We start from the raw sequence: 26,603 nt of genomic DNA on the forward strand, positions 1-26,603 counted from the left end.
TATTGGTGTACCTACAAACGGATATCAAAAATATTAATTTTAGTACTTTTTGAGAATTGCATTTTTTCGGCTTGAACGTTCAAAGAGAAATTACCGTTAAAAGAATCTTCAAACATATACGAAAAGTCTTTGTAAGACTATTCGAAAGCCTCCGGTTGGTAGAAACTTTGGCCTTCGTTTGAAAGTTCCAAGGAATATTCTCATATCGATGACATAGAGGCTAATGTCATGGACTACGACTCATACCGGCTTTCGCTACGTGCTAGATTACTTTTGAAATACGCCGGTTGCAATTACGTAAAATTAAGATATTGATTTTAGCCCCTCTTGACGTACGCTTTTTATCAAAGAATCCTATAGAGATGACCTCGGACAGAATTTTTAATCCTGAGGTAGGGTGTTGAAAAATCGACACGCTTTTTGATTTATATCGTATTTCCGTGATTATTTTTATAATATGCACTTGTCTTTTAAAAATTGTAATAAATCAAGTATTGATCCGAGAGCTTTGCAAATTATATGAAAAGATTCTTCGTGTTAGGTTTGTGCTATTGTGTCAAAATCATAACCCGTCCCTCAAAAGGATATTTCAAAAGATTTTTAGTTTTTGTTCCATGTATCATCTAAAACTTGAGAAAATGGTAGTATGGAGGTCAGTGATCAAATTTGGCGTCCAGTATCGATACTGTATGAGCAGTTTTTCTTCCTCTATTTGGGCTTTTAAAATTTAAAATTTGCATTTATCTCGCCCGGAGCCTTTGTTTTTTTTTTATCGGATAATATTTTAATGTCATATCCCCCCCCCCCCACATGAACTTTTTTATGCGTAATTTATAGTTCTTCGATAGTTTTGGTTTACTCAGAAAAAAAAATGTAGTGTGTAATGTGTACCTACCTAATTAGTTTTAATTTAATTTAATTTTTTAGCTATGTTAAATATTATCATGACAAAATAAATAATTATTTTGTCGTGCATATATTATTATAAAGTATGTATAATTCATAGACCTAAGGCACTAGTATGAGGTCTATTGTATAATTATGTTTACAGCATGATAACACAGTCTTTAATAATGATAACACGTTTCCTAATCTAAAAATTAACGAATTGCCGTTGTGTAGAGTGTAGACTAAAATAACTCAAAGCGTAATCGTGCACGACAGTGTAAGTGTCTATCGAATTCGAATTTTCCATATTTACTGTTGATAGTTCATGTTGAATAACAATTTTTACAATTATGTCAAAACGTACTCTCGGTGATTATTTTTCTTGTTGGCAGTAAATATCAATGTTACACCAGATGAAGTCTGAGGTGAAATGTCCAAAAAGCCAAGAAAACTTGAAATAGTACTTTAGGTTAGGTAATTGTAACATCTCTGAAATCTTAATTTACATTCTATAAAATGTTAATTTTGAATAATATGTTACCTGTATTATGTATATAATATAACATTGTGATTTGTACCTCATTATCCATTCCTAATTCCTAAACGGAGTGTTAGATAAGATGGCCAAGAAGCCAAGGAAAATAGAAATTTTTTTTTAGTAAATAAAAATTATATAGTTAATATACAGTAAATATTATATAGTAAACTATATAGTTAAAATAATATATTAAACTTACATGTATATTATGTATTTACGAACGGCAAACATTTATTTATTAATATTTCAATTTGAAAGTCTAAATTTATTAAAAAGTTTGAAGTTTAAAGTTGAAGATTAAAATGTTTATCCTAAGTTGTTCAGGGGGATAACGTAAATTAAAATATAAATCCAGTGGAAGGAGGGGGTGTGAGAGGGCGAAGTCCCCCACGGGTCTGTGACAAGTCAAAACTGAATATCCCCCTCCTTTCGAAAAAGCTGAGCACGCCACTGTTCTTGGCACCCACATTACGTATATATTTTTCGATATTCTGCAAGTTTACAAAGTGTGTTGGACTTGTTCTTTAGATATTCTTCCCAAAGCTACTGCTATTTCTGATTATTTAATTCTCCAATTTCCATGGATCAAATCATCGACATGTTGTTTAAGGGTCTCATCAGTACTCGCCACTGGGCGCTCACTTCGATCCTGATCGGTAATAATCGTCTTTCTGACTTAAAAATTTTCAACAAGGAGAAAGGCTTATTATATCGAGAGTTTAGTTTCAATAAACCACTAACAGACGTATATAAATATTGACTGGTTTCATATTTCTTGCAACAAGAAATTCAATATCAGCAGCAAGCTTTTTGAACCACACATCTAAAAAACTGTCATAATAGATTGCGTAAATAATAAAATTATAACATAACACTTTCATAGTTTCATGTTTTCACACACACTAAACCAACGACATTAGCTATTAAAATATTAAATCCACAGCTAATTCAAATCGTTTTGTAAATCTTACAATGGATAACATTGAGTTGAGTTCCAAATATTGAATTGAGTCCCTCAAATACTTTTGGGTTATGAGTCCGACCAATATTTTTAGGTTGTTTGAGTTGAGTCCCTTCAGCTTTTTAGCGTTACCCAGAAGACACATCACGTTGGCTGAGTAATCTCCCAAATATGTGTGTGATTGTATTTTTTAATCATAATAATAATAAAAAGTATATGGTCACCCTAGTGCTCTAAAGTTACGTAATAAATAATACACAGTAATAGTAACTCGTATAATATTAACTTTATTAAAGGTGACACATATATTGAAAATAATACACAATATTAATATAACAAGTTCGCACGATATACACATAAGAATTCACAGTAGATATAAGTATAAAATAATAAAACGAACACTCGTATAATTTGCGTTAACCACACGACAGTTAACGCGGGACAACTGACTTAAAAACTAATTAATACGAAAATATAAATATTATAGTTAATACCGCACCGTCTTTACGATAATCGTGACGAGCGACGGTCGCGGTCCGCGACAATCTTATTCTTATTAATATTTATACATAATACGAACATTGAAAATTATGCAATGAAGACGTTAATAACGTTACCTAACCAAAACTTAATAATTAGCACGAAATATAAAATAAATGATAATAATAATTATATTAATGGCAATATTTCCCCACAAGTATAAAGAGTTAATTAATTAAAAAATATTAAAAATAATAATTATTTTTTTTTTTATTAGAAATAAGGGCGTATGTAATTTGCGACAAAATCAACCCCCCAAAAAAAATATATGTAATTTGCGCCACATCGAAAAATGTATTTTGGTAATTTGTGCCAAATAAAATTAAATAAAAAGGAATTATGTAATCTGTGCCCTAGAGTACCTACTAAAATTGTAATTTGCGCTTTTTTCCATCTTATTAAAATAGTAATTTGCGCCACTTATAATAATATAAATAACTCCATATATATTAAATATGTAAATTATCGTTAAGTAATAAAACATATTATAAAAATCAGTCATATTAAACTCGTAATTATAAATAAATGTATATAAAAAATCAAACTCCATGCATATTAAACATCTAAATTGTTGTTAATTAATAAAACATATAAAAATCAGTCATAATTATAAATTAATAATTCGACGATATTGAGACGATATGTGACACGCGTCGGACGCATCAGAACGTATTATTTTATATCTTATGCGATATCGCTAAATTTATCTGATGGTAAATTCCAACTGCTATTAAGGTTGAAAGTGTGGCGCAAATTACATATTCGATTTTGTTTTCTTTAGTGGTGCAAAATACCAAAATTAATTAGTATGTGTGGTGCAAAATACATGTTATATTTTTATATTTTGGCGCAAATTACATACGTACTTAAATGTACCTATTCGTGGTGCAAATTACAAGTAGGTAATAAAAGTGGCGCAAAATACCATCTCCCAGAAATAAGGCTTCGACATCGCCGGTCATTAGCCTGGAGTAGGTTTACAGTATAAAAGAGATATAAGTTAGTTGAGTTAGAACAGGAAAAAAAAAGAAAAGAAAAAAGGTTCATTACAATTATTACAAATTTTAGGGTCTTAAAAATACGGAGCAGGATTTATACAATGTTAAAATTTATTTATAAGGTTTTAGTATTGGTTAGAAATAGGATAATTTTATTGATATTTTTTTTCATTAAGCGCTTCTTCAATATTCGGTGGTATTACCAGGTGGTTTCTTATGCGGCAGTATTTTGTGCAATGTAATATGATGTGTTGGACAGTGAGGTTAGCGTGGCATTCATCACAGGTGGGTGGGGGAATTTTGTTGATGAGGAAGGAATGAGTAGAGAATGTGTAATTATATAATAATAAATAATTATTATTATGTATGATTGTATAAATACACTGTTTTTTTTTTTTTTTTTTTTTTTTTTTAATCATATAGATAATAAATAATAATAAGTACTTATAAAGAGTGAGTTAGAAATAATAATAATTATGTGTAATTAAATAATGTTAATAATTAAATAGTTGCTGGTAAAATTTAAATGATACATATTTTAAAAAGTCAAATCTGCCAATTTGCATATTTATATATTTGTTTGTCTGCTCTCGTAAAAATTTTCTTTTTCTAATGGTTTTTTACATGGTGTCTTTGTTAAGCTTAGTGATTTACAATAGTTAATATGTTGAAATACTTTTACATAAATATTCGACTCTTTCACGGGCAACAACAAAAACACAAGAGGGACACATGAATCTTTATAGTAACCACAAATTGTAAAAATTTGGGTAAAGTATTTAGGATAGCTCTTAAACGTTCCGTCAATATATATATTTTTACATCACACAAAACATCTAAATTAATTTTTATTGAAAATCTTAATATCGAATTTTCGAAATCATTCTAAAACATAAAGTTTTCGTCATTTTTTGTTATAATATTCATTGATTTTAATGCATTTTGAGTCTCATGGGTACCTTTAGGTAATTTTGGATGAAGCCGCGAACAAGCATGGTGAATTTTTGTTTGATTAAAATAACGTCGTTTGTCGTGAAAGTTGAAATGTCACAATTTTTTAACTCATTATATAAAATCTTCGATGGCCGGACAGAAATATCATCCACAGGTTTTTCTTTTTATCAGTGTTAATAATTTTCTGTGTAGTAAGTACATTTTCGTCACACTTATCATGTCTATGTTCATTGAAGATTTCTGACATAACATTATCTGCAGTGGTTAATTTAAAAAAAAAACACACACGAGTTTTTACAACATGTCCATCGTTGAACCTCGCATTGCAACATTTTATGGAATCAAAACTTAAAACCTTTAATAATTTTTATTGTTTTTTGTTTTCCACCTAACATACACTCCATTTTTCACTCGTAATAATTTGATAATTATAATGAAAGTATTATCTGATTGTGTGTTTACGAAGTATTTGGCACGGCTGATTGATTTTTAACGAGTACCTTTATACCACCGGGCCGTTTATGAATAGCCGTTATTGTTGCGTATCAGGTATAATATGATGTGCAAGGTTCAAGGTCGCCAGCTTAGGAAGTAGTTATGACATTTTATCAATACGGACTCAATTCAAAGATATAAAGATTTTAAGATAATACGCTGGACTCAATTCAAACACATAAAAGTAGCTAGGAGTCAATTCAATATCATCGCTTAAAATAACTATGATATAAGAGACATTACTTATCAGCCTGCCCTCCTGTATCAAGGATAGGTCAGTATTTTTCTTAGAATATTTTAAAAGATCCTTAGAAATATATGCAACTCCACCATTTCACTCAGACTCGTTTTCTACGTATTCAATAATTGATGATAGATTTAAATTTTATTTAATTCCTATACTAACGAAACGCACTCAAAACCTACTGTAGGTATTAGAATTGACTTCCACAATTACTTTTCACTTGAAAAAATTTTATTATTTTTTTCCTATGATTTATAGTACCTATACAGTTTTCGTCTTCATGTATTTTGTAATAACATTCATTTTTGATAACGCGTCATGTATTAATCGTATTAATTTAGGAACTTCCAGTAGAATTTGATCAATTGATTAGTTATAGTGAATGAAGAATTATCGTTATTATTTTTTTTACATATTTATATTTTTGCTAGCTTATCTTTTTGGAATTAGATAATATTGGTCATTATCGTATTTATACGATTTTACTGCATGGGCTGTTATGATTTTTAGAATTATGTTCAATAATGGATATAATATTGTACATTAAAACAAAACAAAAAAATGTGCCACTTTTTACGGATAGTTATTTACATCGTATAATAAAATTTCATAATTCTTTATGTCCACAAAATGCAACCATCTTTGATCTAAGGGTTGGTCGAACTGTTTGAAGGACATGTAGTCGATTATTATATTTTTTTTTATTCTAGCTTTTAGATGAGAGACCTAGGCTAGCCTTTATCAAAAGTAATAACTAAATATTTTACTCCTGAGGAAGAAGGAATATGTATTCTTTCATAATAGAAAGGGGGGCATTCTATTCATTCGGTCTTTTTAAAGTGAAAATGAAATGTACCGATTTTTGGGATTGATTTTTATTCACCATTTAAATATTTTATTTTACTTTTTTTTTCGTTCTCTTCGACATCCAGTGTTGTAAAAAATACTTTTTAAAAAGTATTTAAAATACCACCCAAATACTATCTATAGTAAAGTATTTGACATAATTTTCAAATACTAAACAAAAAAATCAATTTAATTCTGAATCATTCATAATATATTAATATATAATATTAATCGAACATTTGTGTGTTGCATTTTAAGAACATAATTTGTTCGAAATGCTTATCAGTCATATTAGTTCTTTTTTTGGTGATTGTTGCACCACCAACACTAAACACTCTCTCTGCTGACGCACTGCTAGATAGCAGGTACACCGATAACGTACCGTTGCGAATTGCGATCGTCGTCGACGATAAACAGACGGTTTCTCGGAGTAAAACATATTTAGTTAGGCTATTAATAGACGAAAACTAAAACCGATATCGAATTGTTCATAAATGATAAAATAATATTATTATGACATTATTATTATTTGACAATGAATAAAGAATCAAAGGAATAAAAAAAGTATTCAATAAAATAGTATTCAATACTAAAAAAATGTATTTAAAATACCGTTCAAACACTTCAAAAATAAAAGTATTTTAAAAAGTATTCAATACGTAAAAAAGTATTTGAATACTTTTATTCAAATACTTTTACTCAAATACTTTACAACACTGTCGACATCCAATACATTTCCGATTCCTTGATTTTTCAAAACATATACACACATATTTTACATCCATTAAATATATACAAGAATATTAAAAAAAAACCAATAAGCTTCACTCAATTAAGTAATCGTAAAGGTTACTGATAAAGTTTAAACCGTAAAACTAAGAAAACACGCTCGAATAGAACTGCGAATTGCAACATTCGTTATCTATTTCTAAAAAAAAAAAAAACTAATAATAATATTACACCTCGTGTATTGATAGTGTATTTGTCTGAGAACCTATGCGTTTATAGCCGTCTTGAAAGTTGCTCCACTCAAGAACGAAATGATAATCAAAATTACCGTGAAAATAATAAGTAAAAGAACCATTACGGGGAAACATATTGAAACTTCTAGCGGGAAACAATGGGTGAGAGTAAAAATGCTGATTAAGTATACCCTACAGGTATAGCTGGTTATCCGTGTATACGCTATAAACACGTCGATAATTATGTTCGCATCAAACTTTATTATAGAGCGATGTTTTGCTTTTTGAACTTAGTGTGTATCAACAGTGTAATATTATCGAACTCAATTTGTCACGAGTCTCGACTAATAAATTATAAATTATTGTCGTGCGTTATTATTTCTACAACTACACGAAATGTGATAAAATAATAGTCTACATCGGCGTGTGTGACGTTTACAGGTAACAAATTGCATTAGCAATAAAAGCTAGTGAAGCGTAGGATTGAATTCGTATTCGTATCGATCAAGTATCAAAGCGAACTCTAATTTATAAAGTATTTAAAGTTATTTCAAGCGGACTATCCAAATAAGAATTAAATAGCATTCTTTATTTTCATATTATATGTATTGGATACACGTCAATTGATCGCAAACAATTTACCGCACGACAATTTACCGCAAATTATTGATCGCAAGCCAATTGATCGCAATTGCAATTTACCGCACATCAATTGATCGAAAAATAACATTTTCAGTAATATAAAAATATTTTGAATATATATTTAATTTTAATAAATTTGGCACAACTCTGGTTACATGTATGGTTAAAAATATATTTTTCGTCTTAGATTAAAAATGTTTAAAAAATATTGTTCAGTATATAAAAATGAGAAAAATTTAACTTTTAAAATTATAATCTGCAATATAACGACCTTTACAGTGATTTTTTTTGTATTCAGAACATTTCCAGTATGTTTTATTGTCATGTTCTCGTTCTTTTACGTGTAAGAAACCTTGATAAATAAGCATATACTTATTTTTTTCGCTTAATACGTACTCTAAAGCCATATTCTATGTACAGTACTTTCAGCTCAAGTTATTAGTATATACCGATTGACGATTGTGTCAGTACTGATATATTTTCATAGTGTTTCATGGTGATCTATATTCTATAGATAGATAGGGAAAAATACGGACTGATAAAATAGGGTACGAGTATAATGTTAGATAAGACTTAATCGTTAACAATCGAATAAAGTTACAAAAAAATAATATTGGCCTTGCGATCAATTATCGTGCGATAAATTGCAATTGCGATAAATTGGTTTGCGATCAATTGTTTACGGTCAATTGTCGCGCGGTAAATTGTTTACGATAAATTGACGGTACACCATGTAGTATGAATTATACAGTGTCGATAAACTAAAATTGTTGCTATGATATTAATCGCATTGAATTGAAAATACTTTGAAGTCTAAAGTTAAAACATTCTAAAAAAAATCGAAGTTTTAGAATTAAACATAGATAAATAATGTATTCCTTACTATAACCGTTTATAGTGTTTATATTGTTTATAGTGTTTATACCTATTAAGTAATAAAGAGTTTTGTGAAATGCGAAAAAAGTATATTTTTTATACAATGTGGGCTGTTTGGTTTGCAGGAATGAAAAAATGTTCACCATCATGTTAAAAAAAATCTATTCATGCCATGACATTTTATTTGCGTGGTGTATGTAAAAAAAAAAACTAGAGTTTGTCCACAGTGTATATTTTATGAAGTGGATAAAAATGATATGCAATATATGTTTTAAAAAAGCTCCGTCAATGGCACAACATCCGTTCATTTCACAAAAAGAGCGATTTCGCTAAAAGGATGTGAACACACAAAAAGAGTTTTTATGGCCTACAATGAGTTGTAGATCAAGACAGAATATTTATTTGAACAAATAAACCATTTAGAAATATTATTTAAACATATTACATGATGTATGTTTATGTAATAAATATATACATAGATACATTTTAAGGGGTTTATCGTTTATCTTTATTTTATTTATTTATTTATTCAACTAAATTGAATTTTACGTAAATGTATACAATATTAAGTATAAAATATTGTTATCGTATAAACAGATTATATCCAACAGGGTGGATTCGTTGTTGAAAAAATATGTTTGTAGAAAACATTCACGTCATATCATGTCACAAACAAAAATGGAAATGTGAAATTGGATATGTATGCAATATACGTATTATACCAAATGGCATGACACAAGTATTTTATTACAACATTATTCGTAATAACTAATAACTATAAATAATTCTCTCTGTGCATACAATATTAGCACAAGATTAATGTTAATTAATCTTAATCGAGCAATCATAAACACTCCACCATTACGGTATATAATATATAGCTATTTATAGGTACTGACTATAAAAAATAACAGTTTAAATATAAACAGATTATAATTAGTATAAATATACGTATGAATTATCTTCTCATAAATATTCATATTTTGTACGTTAAACTACGAGTGAAATGAGGTTTAAGGAGAGAACACCTCTCTACAAAATATAACAACCTAAAATAATTTCCTTTGAATTAAGTAATTAGTGACGTGCCCTAGTAGAATCCTTTAATTTCGATTTGAAAGATGAGGTTTAAATTACGCACAGTGTGCGATAATATGCAGTATATGTTAAGAATCTATACATTTGAAAATTACTAGGTACTTTGTAGCACACGAGCATAATGAACGATATTTATTTGTTCACTCAAAGAAATATACAAGTTATTTCAATAAAAATGTAGGTTGGTTTGACAAAATATTCGTTAATATACAGTTAATAAAACAGTTATTGATTGAGAAGTAGAAACTTGGTTAATTCAACAAATTAATATTTTAAAATTATTAATTGGTTTGTTGATTTTACAATACTCATTATTAATTGTTTCATTGTGAATTAAAACAAATTAACTAATATTTTGTTGATTTAAAAATATATATTGTTGTAAGAACAACATTACTTTATTAAATCTATTAATTTATATTATTAATTTAAACATACATTGTATCATACCAATAAACCTTTTGTTAAATCCACATTCCATTTAAAAAATACAAAATAGATTTTTGAACATAGGATTTTGTTATTTTTACAAATTATATTTGTCAATAAAATAAAACAAAAAAAATTTAGTAAATCGAAATATTTTTTAATTTTTTATTAAACACCAATTAGGTTGTACAATATTATCACTAAAAAATAATACCTACATACAAATTATGTCTGTTATTTAAATATTAATACATTTAAAACAACAAATAATACATAATACTTATTGAAATTACATAAAAATATTACACATATGAAATAAAAATATATACAGATAGTAATAAATAATATGTTATTGAAATTATTATTTAATCATAAATTTTTCATTAATCAATAATTCATTAATCATTTTTTTTTAATTTTTAAAGTATTAACTTTTATAATTAATCCTAAATACCTATTCATATTAGGTAGGTACCTTGTTAAAGGCTTATTTTGATTAAAATGTTTAAATAAATAAACTGGTGGTCCACTACATTACCTAGGACTTAATATATTTTTTTAAATAATATTTTTGGTTTTATTTATCTGGTATGATTTTAAATGAGAGTTATATAAATCTATTTCAATTTGTTGAACAATTAATTTAACTTTATAGTTTTCTTATATTAGTAATATTTCTAAAATTTCATACAGACACAATTCATTAATAAAATTTGTTAAAAAGTATCCTACTTTATATGTTGTACCCTTAAATTCTATTTGTGAATAACATAAAAACTGGTCACTAGTTAAATTTAAAATTCTTAAAATAAGTTGAGTATAATTACTAGAACTAACATGTATTTTATTTGTAATTATTTCAGTGTTAAATGAGGATTGTAGAATGCTGTATGAAAATTTATATTGACATTTTTTAGCCAACGATAGAGTTATATTTTTACGGGATGTTATTGCATGGACATATAATTTCATTTCTTTATGCTTTGCTTCGTATCTGAAACACTAAAAATGTTTTGGAGGCCCAGAGTATCTTATTACTGTTGGATAATGTATCAATAAAATAATAAATCAATTTTGGTTTTAAATTATCATTGAATAATAAGACATATTCTGAATTATGCTTTTCTATAATTTGTTGAATATGGAAAATATAGCCATCAGATATTTGGTCAGATAACAAATTTTGAATAATTTCTAAAAAAATTAAGAAAAACAACCAAACAGTGTCATCTTCGGGAACCAAGTCTCCTACCATTAACGGAAAATAATAAACAAAAGTCATCATTTCTCGTGCTGACATTTTTAAATGCAATTTGTTTAAATGAACTGATTTAATAGGTAATAGGTAAGATAGTTCCTATTGCAATTGAACCATAATTGAAATGCTGTTTTCTATAGTTTAATAAATCAAGTGAGAAAATATTGACTACATCGGTATAGTAGTTAATATGACACATGTTATAATGACAAATGCCTTCGAATATATCATGCATCTTGTCTACGCTATAGTTAGTTGTAACGTGAAAAGAAACAATTTTATTTAAAATTGATTCTTTTGAAATCCCAGTTAACTTTAAATCATTAATTGCAACATCTTCAGCATAATTAACTAAATTACGAAGTAATAAATTATTTTCTTTGCATTGTTTATTTATTACTGTTTTATGAGCTTTACAAAACCTACAAAAAAAATTGGAAGACAATGATCGGCTAAATTGCGTTTATTCCTAAATTGTCATCAATAAACAGTCCTAAAATAAAATGAACTTTTTTAACACCATTTTAAGTTGTTAATAGCACTAACCTCAATATCATTTAATATATGTATCAATTTATTAAAACATAAATCATTACCAAAATCTTTTACATCAGCAGCTAAATGAATGTTTAGTGATTTTGATTGGTCAGGTAAAGGAAAAATATAGTATACAGCCAAAATGCAATGAACTGATGCATGGGACCCTAACGAGTTATTAATTTCGAAGTCATCTATGTACATAAAATAAGGGATTGTTATTTTACCATGGTAGGGTAAAATTTTTTCTTGCCACAATTTTCCTTGTACAAAATGTTTTATTTGTGTTGCTTGTCAATTGTTCATAGATTGTTAAAGTTTTATCTAATTGGTTATCATGTTCAAAGAATTATTTTAACTGAAAATGTAATGGCAATAATACACCCTTGATAATTTAATTATTATACATAGTTCTACCTGAGTTAGATACTAAGTCAATCTCTCCATTAATAGTAAATTGTTGAATGTTTTCAAATAGGTGGTTTTCAATTAACCAATTGTTTGAAGAATATTCAGTATTACAAAAATTAAACGAATTAGAAATTGCTGTTGTAATTGTTTGAAATGTTACTAATAAAATTGGTTCTTTAATTGTTTCTTTGGTAAAATTAGTAAATAAACTCACAATTGGTTCCAATAAACTTATTTTCATGTTTGGCTGGATAACAAAAACATCTTTTTTAGTGAAGTTATTTTTATTAAGTAATGATAAAGTAAATGTAACTGCAGAAATATGAAATGAGTTAATAATACGGGGTTTTATCGACTCCGCCGTTTTAATATTAATTCCGCCGGCTATCGATTCCGCCGGTTATTTATTTATATTGATGCCGCCGGTTATTTATTTATGTTGATTCGTTGATTCCGCTGACTGTTTATTAAACAATTTTTTTTTTTTTAATTAACAGTATAGGTTATGGTACACTTAGTATGCCATAATAGTATAAAGTAAGTTTTATTTAAATAAAAACAATTCAAACATTGTCAAATTAAAGTAATAAAAATATACAATGTCGTCAAAAACGTTTTCCGTATTATGGTATGGTAAAAAAAAAAAATAAACAATAAAAATTTATATAAAGTGGTCATTTATTTAAATAGTGGTTTGAAGCTAATTTTATATAGGTGAATCTATCGATTATTTATTTATATAATCGTCAAAAATGTTCTATATATATTTTTTTTTCATAATTTTTTTTTTTTTTTGCTTATTTTATTGTTGTTTAGCCCCTTATTATTATATACGAATCAGTTTGTATTTTTAAATTCAATAAATGTGAAAACAAAAATATATTTGGATGGGCTTTTGTGAATTGCGTGTTAAGTTTAGAATGAAACGATCACAACTATTAGTTGTTCGTTCTGAAAAAATTGAAGACGACGCCCATATTTTTGGATTAAATTTTGATGTTTCACCAATGTAATAATCACATAGATAATCACAGAATTGTTTTAACCTCGCGTCATCAGGAACGACTGACATAAAATTTTCAATAAAGCTTTCGCTTACCTCTTCTGCATTTAATAATGGCAAACCGAATATCCATTTTAACCACTGTCCAATTTCACTGTTGGCATCCTTCATCCTTGTATTCAATTGATAAACCTATAATATAGTTAATGTATATACTATGTAATGTATATGCAATAATGTAATAATTAGTAATTACCAAAGTTTTGTATATGCCACCACCAACTTTGAGTAAGGTGAAATCTACATCCAATGATTTTCATTTGTGGCTATACAAACTTTGCTCCAACATGTATAGCTTCTTCAAAATCAGCAACAAGTGTAGTTGGATTGAATTATAAATTTTGGACTGAGCATTTTTCTACAATACATCTAAATGCACTAGCATATGTATTTGCACATTTGTCCGGCAGTAAAAAGTACGATAATGGAATATAATGTCCATTTTTAAAAATGTGAACAGTAAATAGTTGATAAAAATATTTAGGGCAACTATAAAATGTGCCATCTACAAATATTCTGTCACACGAACAAAGCAATTTCAAATTCGAAATTGTAGAGTAAAATAATATATTGTTTGTAGAGTCTACATCGAGGTGAAAATCTTCGTTTTCTATGGTTGTAATCTTCCGATTTTTCATTAATTCGATGACTTCGGAAATGCTTTTTGGTAACGCTGGATAAAATGATCGACGAGACCGATACAAACATTGATATCATATATATGATTTATATCAGTACCATTAAATAATTGAGCTTGTTCAAGATTTTTTTGGATTTTTAGGATTTCTGTATTGATTATTTTTGATGGTCTTTCCAATTCATCTTCACATTTTCGTTTCAATTGATTTGAAAATAATTTTTTGTTTCTTACAGAATCGGTTTCATTTTCGTGATTATGTGAACTTTCATCTTTTACAATCATCTTCATGTCACGATCAACATAATTTTTGCGGTACACTTTTTATCGACACTACGCCATTTATTAGCGTCCAAGTATTTCACATAGCTTTATTATAAAATTTACATTTTTCATATAAGATTAATTGATTTTTGAATTTTTCCGTTCACTAAAAACAATTTCAAAATTCATTTTAATATGGTGTAACACAAGACGCGCACAAGACTACAACGGTCACTAAATGTCGATTATTTGAACACAGAACATAGTGATCAATTTTTACAGGTAAAAAGGTAATTTCGACGCAATCGATATATACGCCCGTCACCCAATAATACTACTTAAGTCAATGGAATTATCTGGACTTTCTGGATGGGGTGGTTAATTATAGTTGGGTATATCATGGCTACAGACAGTATCAATCGGAGTCGGTAAATTGCGTCCCCCAAAAAAGGTCATAGTTATATACTACGTAATTTGCGGCCCATGTACTTTTAAAATATACGTAAATTGCGTTCCGGGTATATTTGAAATGTACGTAAATTGCGGCCTGGAATATTCCGATTTCCGATGTACAATTTAAAGATAAGTATTAATCTTTGTGTGGGCGCGGCAAGTGCCTAAATACAAATAATAGGCTGGCTTGTTCGCCTTAAATGAAAATAAATAAATGAGCCTTATAATAATAAAATGTAATAAAAACAATGATTTATAGAAAAATGATAATAAATATAATAATAATAATTTATGCAATAAGAAATATTTGTGCAATAACAATAATAATAAGTATAATAAGTATAAGACTGTTATCTACAACGAATAGTTTATCGCTCGCATCCTGATGAATCTTTGAAACATTTCAACTTAAAAACTGTGACCTACGGTACAAAGTCTGCTTCCTTTTTGGCAACACGTTGCCTATTCCAACTTGGTTATGAACATCGTGATACTGCAATTGGTCAAACTATTTGTAATGATTTTTATGTAGATGACCTCATTAGTGGAGGTGACTCTGATCAGGATTGTTTTTCAATATATGAACAGCTTCAATCCATTTTGGGCTCTGCTGGTTTTCCTCTACGAAAATGGTGCTCAAGTTCTAAAGATCTCCTCAATCGCCTGCCTCATGCGCAGGATGATCCAAACTTTATGGTCAAATTAAGTGAGGACGATGTAGTGAGTGCCTTGGGACTGTTGTGGCAGCCATCTATTGACAGTTTTCGGTTTTTAATGAAGAAATGGACGCCACCTCAGTTCATTACCAAGCGCAGTCTTTTATCAAATATAAATAGTGTGTATGATCCTATCGGCTTCATTTCTTGTGTGCTAATCAAAGGCAAAATTTTTATGCAACAAGTGTGGAGTTTTAAAATGGATTGGGATGAACCATTGCCTGGAGAATTATATTCAAAGTGGATCAAGTTTTATTCGAGTTTGGGTAACCTTGATAAATTGATCATACCAAGATTAGCACTAGCACATTGTTCTACCAGATATACACTTCATGGCTTCTGTGATGCCTCACAGAATGCATTTGGTGCTTGTGTCTATATCCGTTCAGAGACCAGCGACAATGTTTTTGTTGTAAATTTATATACATCCAGATCTCGAGTTGCACCAATCAAGGCCACTACCATTCCACGCCTTGAATTATGTGGTGCTTTACTATTGGCTGAATTAATTACTGAGGTTAAGGACGAACTCAAAAAATCAAATATTACCGTGACGTCAAATAATACTTATTTATGGACGGACTCAACTATCGTCCTTGCATGGATCAATAGTTTATCTCTCTTTCAAGTCTACGTTGCCAATCGCATTGCTCGAATAAATGATCTAACGCATGCATCACAATGGCATCATACCCCGACTTCTGAAAATCCTGCAGACCTAATCTCCAGAGGTGTAGATGCAGACTCAGTAAGCACTTGTTACATTTGGTGGCACGGTCCAAAATGGTTGAGTAAAGATAAACAAAGTTGGCCCAAAAATCCTACCTTACCATCAGAATTACCAGAAATTCGGCCTATCAATATGGTATTGTCGGCCATAGCAGAAGAAAATTTCTGGATTTTGAATAAATATTCAAGTTGGATTATGCTCATAAGAATCACTGCTTTGGTACGCCGATTTGTCTCCAATTGCAAGGATTCCCTATCAAAACACCCTGAGAGACGTGTTTTTGATTCTATCACACTAAATGAGTTACTGCTAGCTGAACGTTTTTGGTTAATCAAGGCTCAAAGTTCTGCATTTCATGATGAATTGGTGTGCTTGAAGGCTAAAAAAAATGTGCATCGCAAAAGTGCATTGACTTCGCTAAGTCCGTTCATTGACGACGAAGGCTTAATCAGGGTTGGTGGTCGACTTACAAATGCGCATATGCATTGCAGCAGCAAGCATCCAATCGTTCTTCCTTCCCGAGCCACAATAACTAAATTAATATTTCGTTACGAACATTGTCGCCTCATGCATGTAGGCCCTCAAGCTTTACTGGCTCATATATCTATAAAATATTGGGCTATTCGAGGCAGAATTGTAGCCAGAAAGGTTGTCCAGCAATGTGTACAATGTTTTCGAGCGAATCCTAGATTTTCAGCCCCACCAATGGCTCCGTTACCAAAGGAGCGTGTGACAATTGACAGAGCTTTTAATCGCACTGGAGTAGACTTCTGCGGACCAGTTTTAATTAGGAGTGGTATTAGACGAGTCACTGCTATTAAATGTTACATCGCCGTCTTTGTATGCTTTGTTACCAGAGCGGTGCACCTGGAGCTAGTTACTGACCTGACAGCCGATGCATTTATTGCTGCTCTATCAAGGTTCATGTCCAGGAGGGGAATGTGCTCGCATTTGTACAGTGACAATGCTACAAATTTTGTAGGAGCTCACAAGGTGTTGAAACAGTACTTCTCACAAAGTAGCAAAAACCAGCGAGTCACGGATCTGATGGCTAACCAGGGAATACAGTGGCATTTTATTCCTCCTTCTGCACCCCATTTTGGCGGCCTCTGGGAGGCAGCTGTAAAGTCCGCCAAACGGCTTATGCTAAAGATCACAAAGGGTGCACTACTTACTGCGGAAGAGCTGAATACTTTGTTGTGTAAGATCGAAGCTGTTTTAAATTCACGTCCTATGACATCGTTGTCTGATGACCCCAGTGAATATAAGGCCCTTACTCCAAGTCATTTCATTATTGGAGGGAATCTCATGTTGCCACAAGAGCCGGATTTATCGGCCGTTCCTATGAACAGATTGCGTAGATTTCAATTAATGCAAGCACAGCTACAAAGATTCTGGACCCGTTGGAGCATGGAATATTTACCACAGATGCAAAAACGCGGTAGGTGGACTTCTCCAAGCAGAGCTATTCAAGTCGGTGATCTGGCAATACTTAAGGAAGACAATGTCCCCATTCTACAGTGGAAGTTAGTCAGAATCAGTGCCGTGCACCCCGGGGCAGACGGAATCATTCGAGTTGTGACCATCAAACAGAGTGCTGGTGCTGAAATGAAGAGACCTGTCGTCAAACTTGCACTCTTACCCAGTACTGTCGACATTGCAGATTCCGAAGACCCCATTCCTTCTTAATTTCATTGAATTCATTTATTTGTTATCATATTCTTTTTTGGATTACCATTATTTATTTGTTATTATATTTTTTTTTTTTTGGATTGCTATTATCTATTTATTTTTTTTGTTTTCTTTTTTAAATGTTTATAATCTATTTATATTGTTAGCTAATCGAATGTTTATGTTATACTATATCATATTTAATTTGTGTTGAATTGAAACTCCTGCGTCCTTTCAAGGCGGGGAGAATGTTCGCGTTTATATGTCATGGTGTTGCATTCGTTGTTGTTTTCGTTTTAGTATTTTCGCTTACTTCTCGTAGTGTACACATCAATTCGTTTATGTTCCTGTGTCTGCAGCCATTTGTTCTTTTGAAAAACACGTTTTTGTCACCTCTTCGTTTTTGTGAATCGGCCGTCTGGTAAAGTATCGTTCGAGGCAATTTAATATTGTCCAACGTCTAAACCTTTCTTTGTTTTTTAGCTTGCCAGCGGTCGCCTGTGAATAACGTTGTTTTGTCAATTGTGTGATCGTTCTTGGTCTGCAGAGCACAGCAATTTGTATTTTGTCTTCGTTGGTGATTGTGGCTTGGTGGTCGCACGTACTGGACTGTGATCGTTACTTTATAATACTGCTGTGTGCCGTCTTAGGCAGGTCATTACAGTTCTGGTACGGTCGCGTTGGGATTAAATCCGCCATCAATCACAATCACATGTAAGTATTGGTCGACCATATTTGTTTGTTTTTTCATTGTTTAAGGCCGACGGGCCTAGCCGCAAAGGCTATTTATTATTATTATACTTATAAAAATAGTGTTCCTATTAATTATTTATTGTGTGCCGTATGGGCCACATATTTTTCTTGTAATATTTTTATTGCATTATTTTATTGTAGTCATTGTGCAGCTATAAGGCCAGTATTATTATTGTTATTACTCGAATTATTGTTATTATACTTATTATTATTGTTATTGCACAAATATTTCTTATTGCATAAATTATTATTATTATATTTATTATCATTTTTCTATAAATCATTGTTTTTATTACATTTTATTATTATAAGGCTCATTTATTTATTTTCATTTAAGGCGAACAAGCCAGCCTATTATTTGTATTTAGGCACTTGCCGCGCCCACACTTTGAATGATCGATTTAGATGATAATAATAATATGTTCACTAATATAATATATTACTAGCAGTCTGTGTGCATTTGATCGAATACCTTATTTAATAACACATTTTTACTGACACATTATTACTAATTGCTAATAATATATTTTTTAATTAAAAACAAAAAAAAAAAACAGCAAAACCAATATTCTTAATCATACCAATATTGATACAATTATATTGGCAGCTCTAAGTCTGAAAAATGAGAAGGAAAATACTGATTTTAATATTATTGATAAAAAATATTTGGGTAGGTAATAAAAATTATACTCAGGCCGCAATTTACGTATGTGCAAAATATGCCCGGGCCGCAATTTGCATAAAAAATTAAAAATAGGCCGCAATTTACAGCGACCCGTATCAATAGGGGTTTAAGTTATAGTGCTTGTGTTAATATTATTAGAATTATTAAGTGTTGATGTAGGTAAACTAAAGTATTTTTTAAGTGCTTTATTGTAACGTGTCTTTTATAACTACTTAAATTGGGAACAATTTGAGTGCATTGATTTTCTACGCATTCATATGAACTTGAAGACTTTAATAAAGTAATTATTTTTAAATGAACTACCGGTGCTGAAAAATTTGAAAAATTTGTTATTAATGTTGAATAAAATAATCATAAAAATAGGTAATAATAAGTTGTTTAGTGATCTACATGCATACACAACATAAACTGAAAATAACGTTTATAATTGATATTAAGGTATTTACTTTTTTGTAGACTGTAAACTAATTAAATATAGGTAAGTAAAAAACTTAAACCGCATACGAGCAATACTACAATGCTACGTTTCACAAGTTCACAACACGAATGAGAAAAATCAATTGATCAATTGAACTTTTTGTGTATAAATAATCATGATATGTAATCAAATTAATGATACCTATATATTATCGAAACAATAATTATTATTTTTGATTTGCTACAAATTAAGATATAAATAGAATACGAATTTCAAATTTTCCGGAGACCAGTTAATAATAGCATTTATCAATCAAAAGTCTGCTTATTGTTAAAATTATAATGCATTTATTAATTTAATATAACGTAATGTTATTTTAAATACATAACTTTTAAAATCAACAATGAAATTATTTATCAACACATTATTTAAATAATCATGATTGTTAAAATATGAAAATACGTATTAATGTATTATTAATTTCAATTAATCCATTTGTTGTTTTTAACTAATGATTTATTCATATTTGTAATAAAAATAATAAAAAAAGAATTGATTCAATAAATGTCAAATTGTTAAAAATTGATAATTGTTTATTATTATTAATTTTACTCATAATATTTGGTCCAGTGTTATTTATTTTATACGTATCAACATTAAATCAATATATTATTTGACAACTCGTAATAGAAACTACTCTAAATTATTTATACGTAACGAATTATCTACTAAAAATATTGTAGGACATACAGATACGTACAATGATTCATCGTATAAATGTTCCACAAAATATTGCATATTATATTATTTAATATTTTATTATATAATATTAATACTAAACTTTGTTAATATTTTTAAGTCACACTACACACTTCTTTAAACGGAATATTTGTTTAGCTTGTAACTGTGACCAAATAACGAATTATCATAACGTTATGTCAGAAAATTTTCAACCAGGAACCGAATTTAAATAATGCGATGTCATAATATACATATTTAATTTTAACATGAAAGACAAAAAGCTGATTCGAAAAATTATTATATAGATTTGTAATATAATATAATGTCGGTAGCCGGTAGGTACAACATAATCTACAAGGTTAGTGAAATACATAAGAAATTATTTGGTATGTTAGTTTTGTCATTTCCATCGCACGTCAGCAAAATGTAGCGCAAAAAAAACCGTAGTGGCGTACAGTGGCATGGGATTTGAATAAAATATATACGATTCAAAGCGAGAACTCGTGTGTATGTATTGTTTTTATTTACATTCGTACAAAGCCGCTTGGTGTCTATTGATTGACGGTAAATACGTATTTTTGGATTTAAATGTCTATGGTGGTTCTGTTATTGCTTTACTATACGATATATTATGAATTTCGGAATTACTTCCGACGGCGTACGATTGATATATTCTATTACACTCGTAGTAGCAACATACGCTTGTATGTTATATACCTATTAATATTAATGTGAACAGTTGGTAAGTAACCTAGGAGATAGCTCCATACCACAGTTTATTATGATTATCAGATATTGGAAAAAAATATTATGCGTCCTCATTTTTCGTAACTATAATGCATTTTGTCGGAACGCCTAATGATTATATGGTTATATTATCTGGGCATTATGTTATTATACTTTCACGTTTAATAAACATTTAATTAAATATTACCTGAACTAAAACGTGTATTGTCACGTTACCAACTGCAAGCTCTTCTCGGATAGGAGTTGATGTACATTACTCTGCTCATCTAAACGTTATGACTACTCATTGAAAAATTTGATTCATTTAAATTAAAAATTTTAGAGTAATTCTGCTTTGGAACAAAATATATATATATATATATATATGTTACAGTTAAAACCCAAAAACCGTCACAAATCTCTTTAGTAACTTCTGGTTTTAACTAGTTAAAACTATAATAACTAAGACCATCGCCATCAAAACTAGTTTTAACTTATTTTTGTTTAGTTAGAACTAGTTGTGTCTAAAATATATTGGCGAAAACTAGAATTATCTAGTAAAAATCCGTAATGTTTATAATGATAGACTAAATTAGTTTTAACTAGGGAAAAGTAGAAATAAATACATAATAATAAATATTATATTATTTATTTTGACATGAAAAACTGTCATGGCATTTAGAATTTCATATACTCGTAGTATTTTTTTTTTTTTGCATATTAAACAACGATTTGTTCCACAGAATTTTTTGCATGTGCATCTTACAAAGCCTTGCCCTGAACCTGTCGATGCTATTGTTGCAAGCTGCACGGAGCGAAATGTATTGGTTTGGAACTTGATTTTCTCTGATTGAATTTTCTTCACAAGTATTAAATTCAGATCTGAAATAATTTTTTCTAATTACTAATTAATAAATAAATTAGTTTATTTTATTTGGTGAATGAAAAAGTGATAATATCGACAATAAAGTTTTTCTAGAATTCCATCCTTACTACCGATTCTATATGTTTTTTCTAGCGCCAATCCGATGAGATTGGTATGTTCTGTTTTGCCTTTGTCAACAACTGGAATGCGGATTACGTTGACACCAAGGATCAACCGCGGGAAATTTGTTTTCGAATCGAGTCATCATTCAGGCTGCCTGTTTTTCCATATTTGAATGAGCTTCTTTTCTAATTGTATCTATAAAAGAGGTTTCTGAAACATATCAAAAAAATAAATCTATTTGATAGGACGCATAATAGGCTGTAGGACACATTATTCAAACTGCGGCAATTTATTTTATATATAATATATATATATATATATTTTACTTAACCTAATCTAACCTACCCAAGTTATTATACTAATAATAACATATTATATACCTATGTACCTAACCTATCGATGTATATCGTTTAATTAATTATGTTATGTTATTATTGTTTTATTTTTGAATAACATTCTTTTTTAGATTCAGAGCGGAGCGATGAAAGTATTGGTTTTACAATGATGTGTGTGTGTTTTTTTTATTTTTTTTGTATCTGTCATCAAGGTTTTAGGTAGTAGGACTGCTTCGATTTTCTTCAACAGTATCTTGTTTGATGGCAAAGTGAATCGATTTGGTGCTTTAGGGAAGTCATTTTTAAATTTCCCAATATTTTCAAAAGCGGGGGAAAAACAAACAAAATATTAAGGAAAACGGGAATTTATAAAACCGATTTCGGTTTTTAGTATAACTCAAAAACAAATGACCGTAGACATATGACATTTTCACAGGTTGTTTATATTAGCGTTTTATATTTACGATAAAGTTTTCAAAATATTATGATTTATTTTGAACTGTTTAGGAACTTTTTTTATAAGCATTTCAATTTCGAATTTTGAAAAAATATTTAAAAATCACGAAAATGTGTAGATTATTTTGTGTAAGAAATTCATAAAAAAAATGTAGTTTTAAATCTAAGATTTGAAAATTTAATACAAGATTTCTCATAAGTTTGTCTAATTTTATCCAAAAAAAAAATGAATATTGAATATTATATAATCATTTTCTATTTACTATACAATTGTGAAAATATTTTAACTTAGTTTAAGCTGTTTAGGCACATTTAAAATTTAAAATTTTGTTTAGTTTTTGTCCTTATTAATGTCAATAAAATGTTATTAGTTGGGTCGAAAAGCGTGAAAATTAAATTAAAGACTCCTGATACATTTTTAAAATATCAATTAAAAAATATTAAAAATACATAAGTATAGGGACGATTTTTTTTTTTATAAGCTTTTAATGTTCGAACTCTGACTAAATTTATCGAAATAGAAATTAAAAAATGATTTTGTAGTTAAAAATGTAGGTATAAAATGTTCAACTTTTATAGCTAAGGATTGAAAATTTAAAATAATGTTCCACGTATAAGTTGTCAATTATATAACCAAAAAATCTAAAAAATATATTAACGGGATTTTTTTATTTTTATTTTTTTTAAATCTGAACGAAGTTATATACCAACACAAAGAATAACGATTTTAATAATTTTATGGATACTTAAAAATATCATTCATTGGTATATGAATTTTTTAAAGTATATTTTATACACTTAATGACATTTGGAAAAACTAATTTAACCTATTATAGAATACATGACTAATAAGTAATAATCAATAATAATCAAAAGATGTGGATTTGGGAATATTAAAATAAATTTGAATATCAAATGTAATATAATTTTTAATAAAAATAATAAAAATATTTATCTGCAGTTTCTTGGTGCTCAATCCTATTTTCACGTCCAGTTTGTAGTTGGAGCCTTGTATTAAATGTTCATGATTTTTTACCCAACAAATAAAATTTTATTGTTATTTAAAAAAAAAAAAACAAAAATTGGAAAATGAAAATGAAAATGTCTGTAAACAGTCCAAAAAAATGTACTTACATTTATAGTAGTCCTGATGACATTTTCAAAAACAAAGTTTTTAGCCTCATCTTCGTAAACACTATTTTAAAATTATGTATAGCCTAGGATGTCTAAGATTTTCATTTCGAGGAAATAGATCTGGTATGGACACAAAACAAAATTATCAGCGAACGGGTTTCCAAAAATCTGTGGTGCTGTCTCTATGGATTAGGTGTTCCGAGTATCTGTAGAAACAGTATAATAGCGTAATTGTATTATTCTACGTATTCTATGTACGGTGTATTTGGACGGGGAAGTTTTGTTTGGGGGGGTTCAGGAATATAACGTAAATTATTAATCGGTTTTAAGTATTTATGAAAAACTTTATGTAAAATTACTTTAAATCCAATAATGGCATTTTAACTCCTCGTGACAGTATTCAGACAGGGTCTGTAGAAACAGAGCTACACAGTTATAAAATAATGTATGTATATATGTAGAATATTCAATAACGGTGTAGCCTTGTTTCTACCTACCTCCGAAAGTGGAGGGTCATTTTTCCTGCAATACTATGCAATTTAACAAATCAATTCTGTAGTGCACGAGCCATTGATCAGTTTGCCGTTTTCAAATTTTTGCGGACAAGAAAACCGTGGAAGTATTTGGGCGGGGAAATTTGACGCGCGCGGGGGAATTTCAATCAAAAAAAAATTTTTTCTATCGATTTCTCGACACCCTACCTGAGGACCAAAAATGCTCCCCGGATCATGTTCTATGAGATAAGTTGATAAAACCCGTAGATCACGAGGGGTTAAAATTCCATTATTAGATTTTAAGTAATTTTACGTAAGTTTTTCATAAATACTTGTGTTTAGGAAACCGTAGTAAGTTGAGTTTTGTACTTAGAGCTCTGCACGTAGTATGGTCGCATTCGGGAGGATCTAAGGTATCTGGGAATTTCAATTTCTAATTAAGTAATAACTCGAAAATTTAAGAGGACGCCACACCCGCATGTGTTGTCTCCGTCTTACAAACTTATAACATTATAGCAAAATCTGTTTAGCGCGGGACAACTTTACTCCCTTTGTATTTATAGTAGAATTACCAAAATTCCACAACGCATAGGTAAAAACTTTATCTGTGTCATAGCGTCGTTATTTTTTTTAAAACATAAATACAATTAATGTTATAAGCTTAAGAAAATACATTTATTTTTTATTTTTTCATTAAATTACTTAAAACTATTGGTTTGTGCTATCAAAAAAATAACGACGTTATGACACAGATAAAGTTCTTACCTATGCGTTGTGAAATTTTGAAAATTCCATTATAAATATTGAGGGAGAAAAGTTGTCCCGCAGATTTTGCTATGTTCTACGTTTGTAAGACGGAGACAACACATACGGGTGTGGCGTCCTCTTAAGAGGAATTATTAAATCATTTTTGTGAAAAAAAATAATGAAAGTTAATTCTATTTTATGATTCTAAATTAAAATATAATAATCAGAATGCCGAGGGTATTCATTTTAAATTTTAAATATAAAAATCGGAGGAAATGATTTTGATCTCTTCCGAGATTTTTAGTTGCATAAAAGTTATTTGAGTATCAAATAAGAAATATTATATAAGTACTTTAATTGAGATCTGACAAATTCGAATTACACTTTTCTCATAGCACTGAAATTATTAATATCTGAATACATACCTACGTATAATCTTATCTTAGATTTAAAAAAGCTCAACTTACTTATAATCTTTTTGTTATGAGTTTATGACATAGCTTTGATTAAAAAGTAATTCCTAAGTTAAATAATTAATGCTCTGGCTATGGAAACATTGGCTTCAAATCAAAAATAATACTAGATTTTTTTGTAACATTAAATATTAAAAATTGAATTTTTCCATATTAAAACATAATCTGTTTTAATAAATCCAGCTATCAAAATTACTTATATCTTCCTGTTAAGTACAACAATGAATTGAGTCTATTGTTTTGAATAATTTAGCGTTATCGGTGAACAATAAAATGTTGGACTCGTTTTAAAGTTAATACCGATTGAATGTCATGTAAAAAAAAAGCACATTGTTTTTGAATTATTGATAGTTTGTAGACTGAAAGAATACAGATATAGGCTCCGATAGAAAATGTTTGTTTTGTTGCTGCGTAGTTTTATGAAAACTGTTAACCCATTTCT

The 26,603-nt window shown here is 29.2% G+C and overlaps 2 protein-coding genes across 3 annotated transcripts in view; both read left to right on the forward strand.

Moving 5' to 3' along the window:
• The window catches only part of LOC107168652 (galactosylgalactosylxylosylprotein 3-beta-glucuronosyltransferase P-like), an 89,773-nt gene that overhangs the window by 18,732 nt on the left and 44,438 nt on the right, over window positions 1-26,603 (forward strand). The gene's annotated exons all lie outside the window — the stretch shown is intronic.
• Window positions 15,425-19,244, forward strand: LOC149061352 (uncharacterized). The gene is made up of 2 exons (XM_089216426.1): window positions 15,425-18,632; window positions 18,695-19,244. Exon 1 carries the CDS (start codon window positions 15,788-15,790, stop codon window positions 18,227-18,229), a length of 2,442 nt encoding a protein of 813 aa, XP_089072552.1. The 5' UTR covers window positions 15,425-15,787; the 3' UTR covers window positions 18,230-18,632; window positions 18,695-19,244.

This window comes from Diuraphis noxia, unplaced genomic scaffold (genome assembly GCF_037042655.1).
Source record: "Diuraphis noxia isolate RWA-SAM2 unplaced genomic scaffold, SU_Dnox_SAM2 contig0001, whole genome shotgun sequence".
NCBI lineage: Eukaryota > Metazoa > Arthropoda > Insecta > Hemiptera > Aphididae > Diuraphis > Diuraphis noxia.

Coding starts and splice junctions, on each gene's coding strand:
- LOC149061352 (XM_089216426.1), top strand. CDS start 15,788: ATGGTCAAATTAAGTGAGGACGATGTAGTGAGTGCCTTGGGACTGTTG.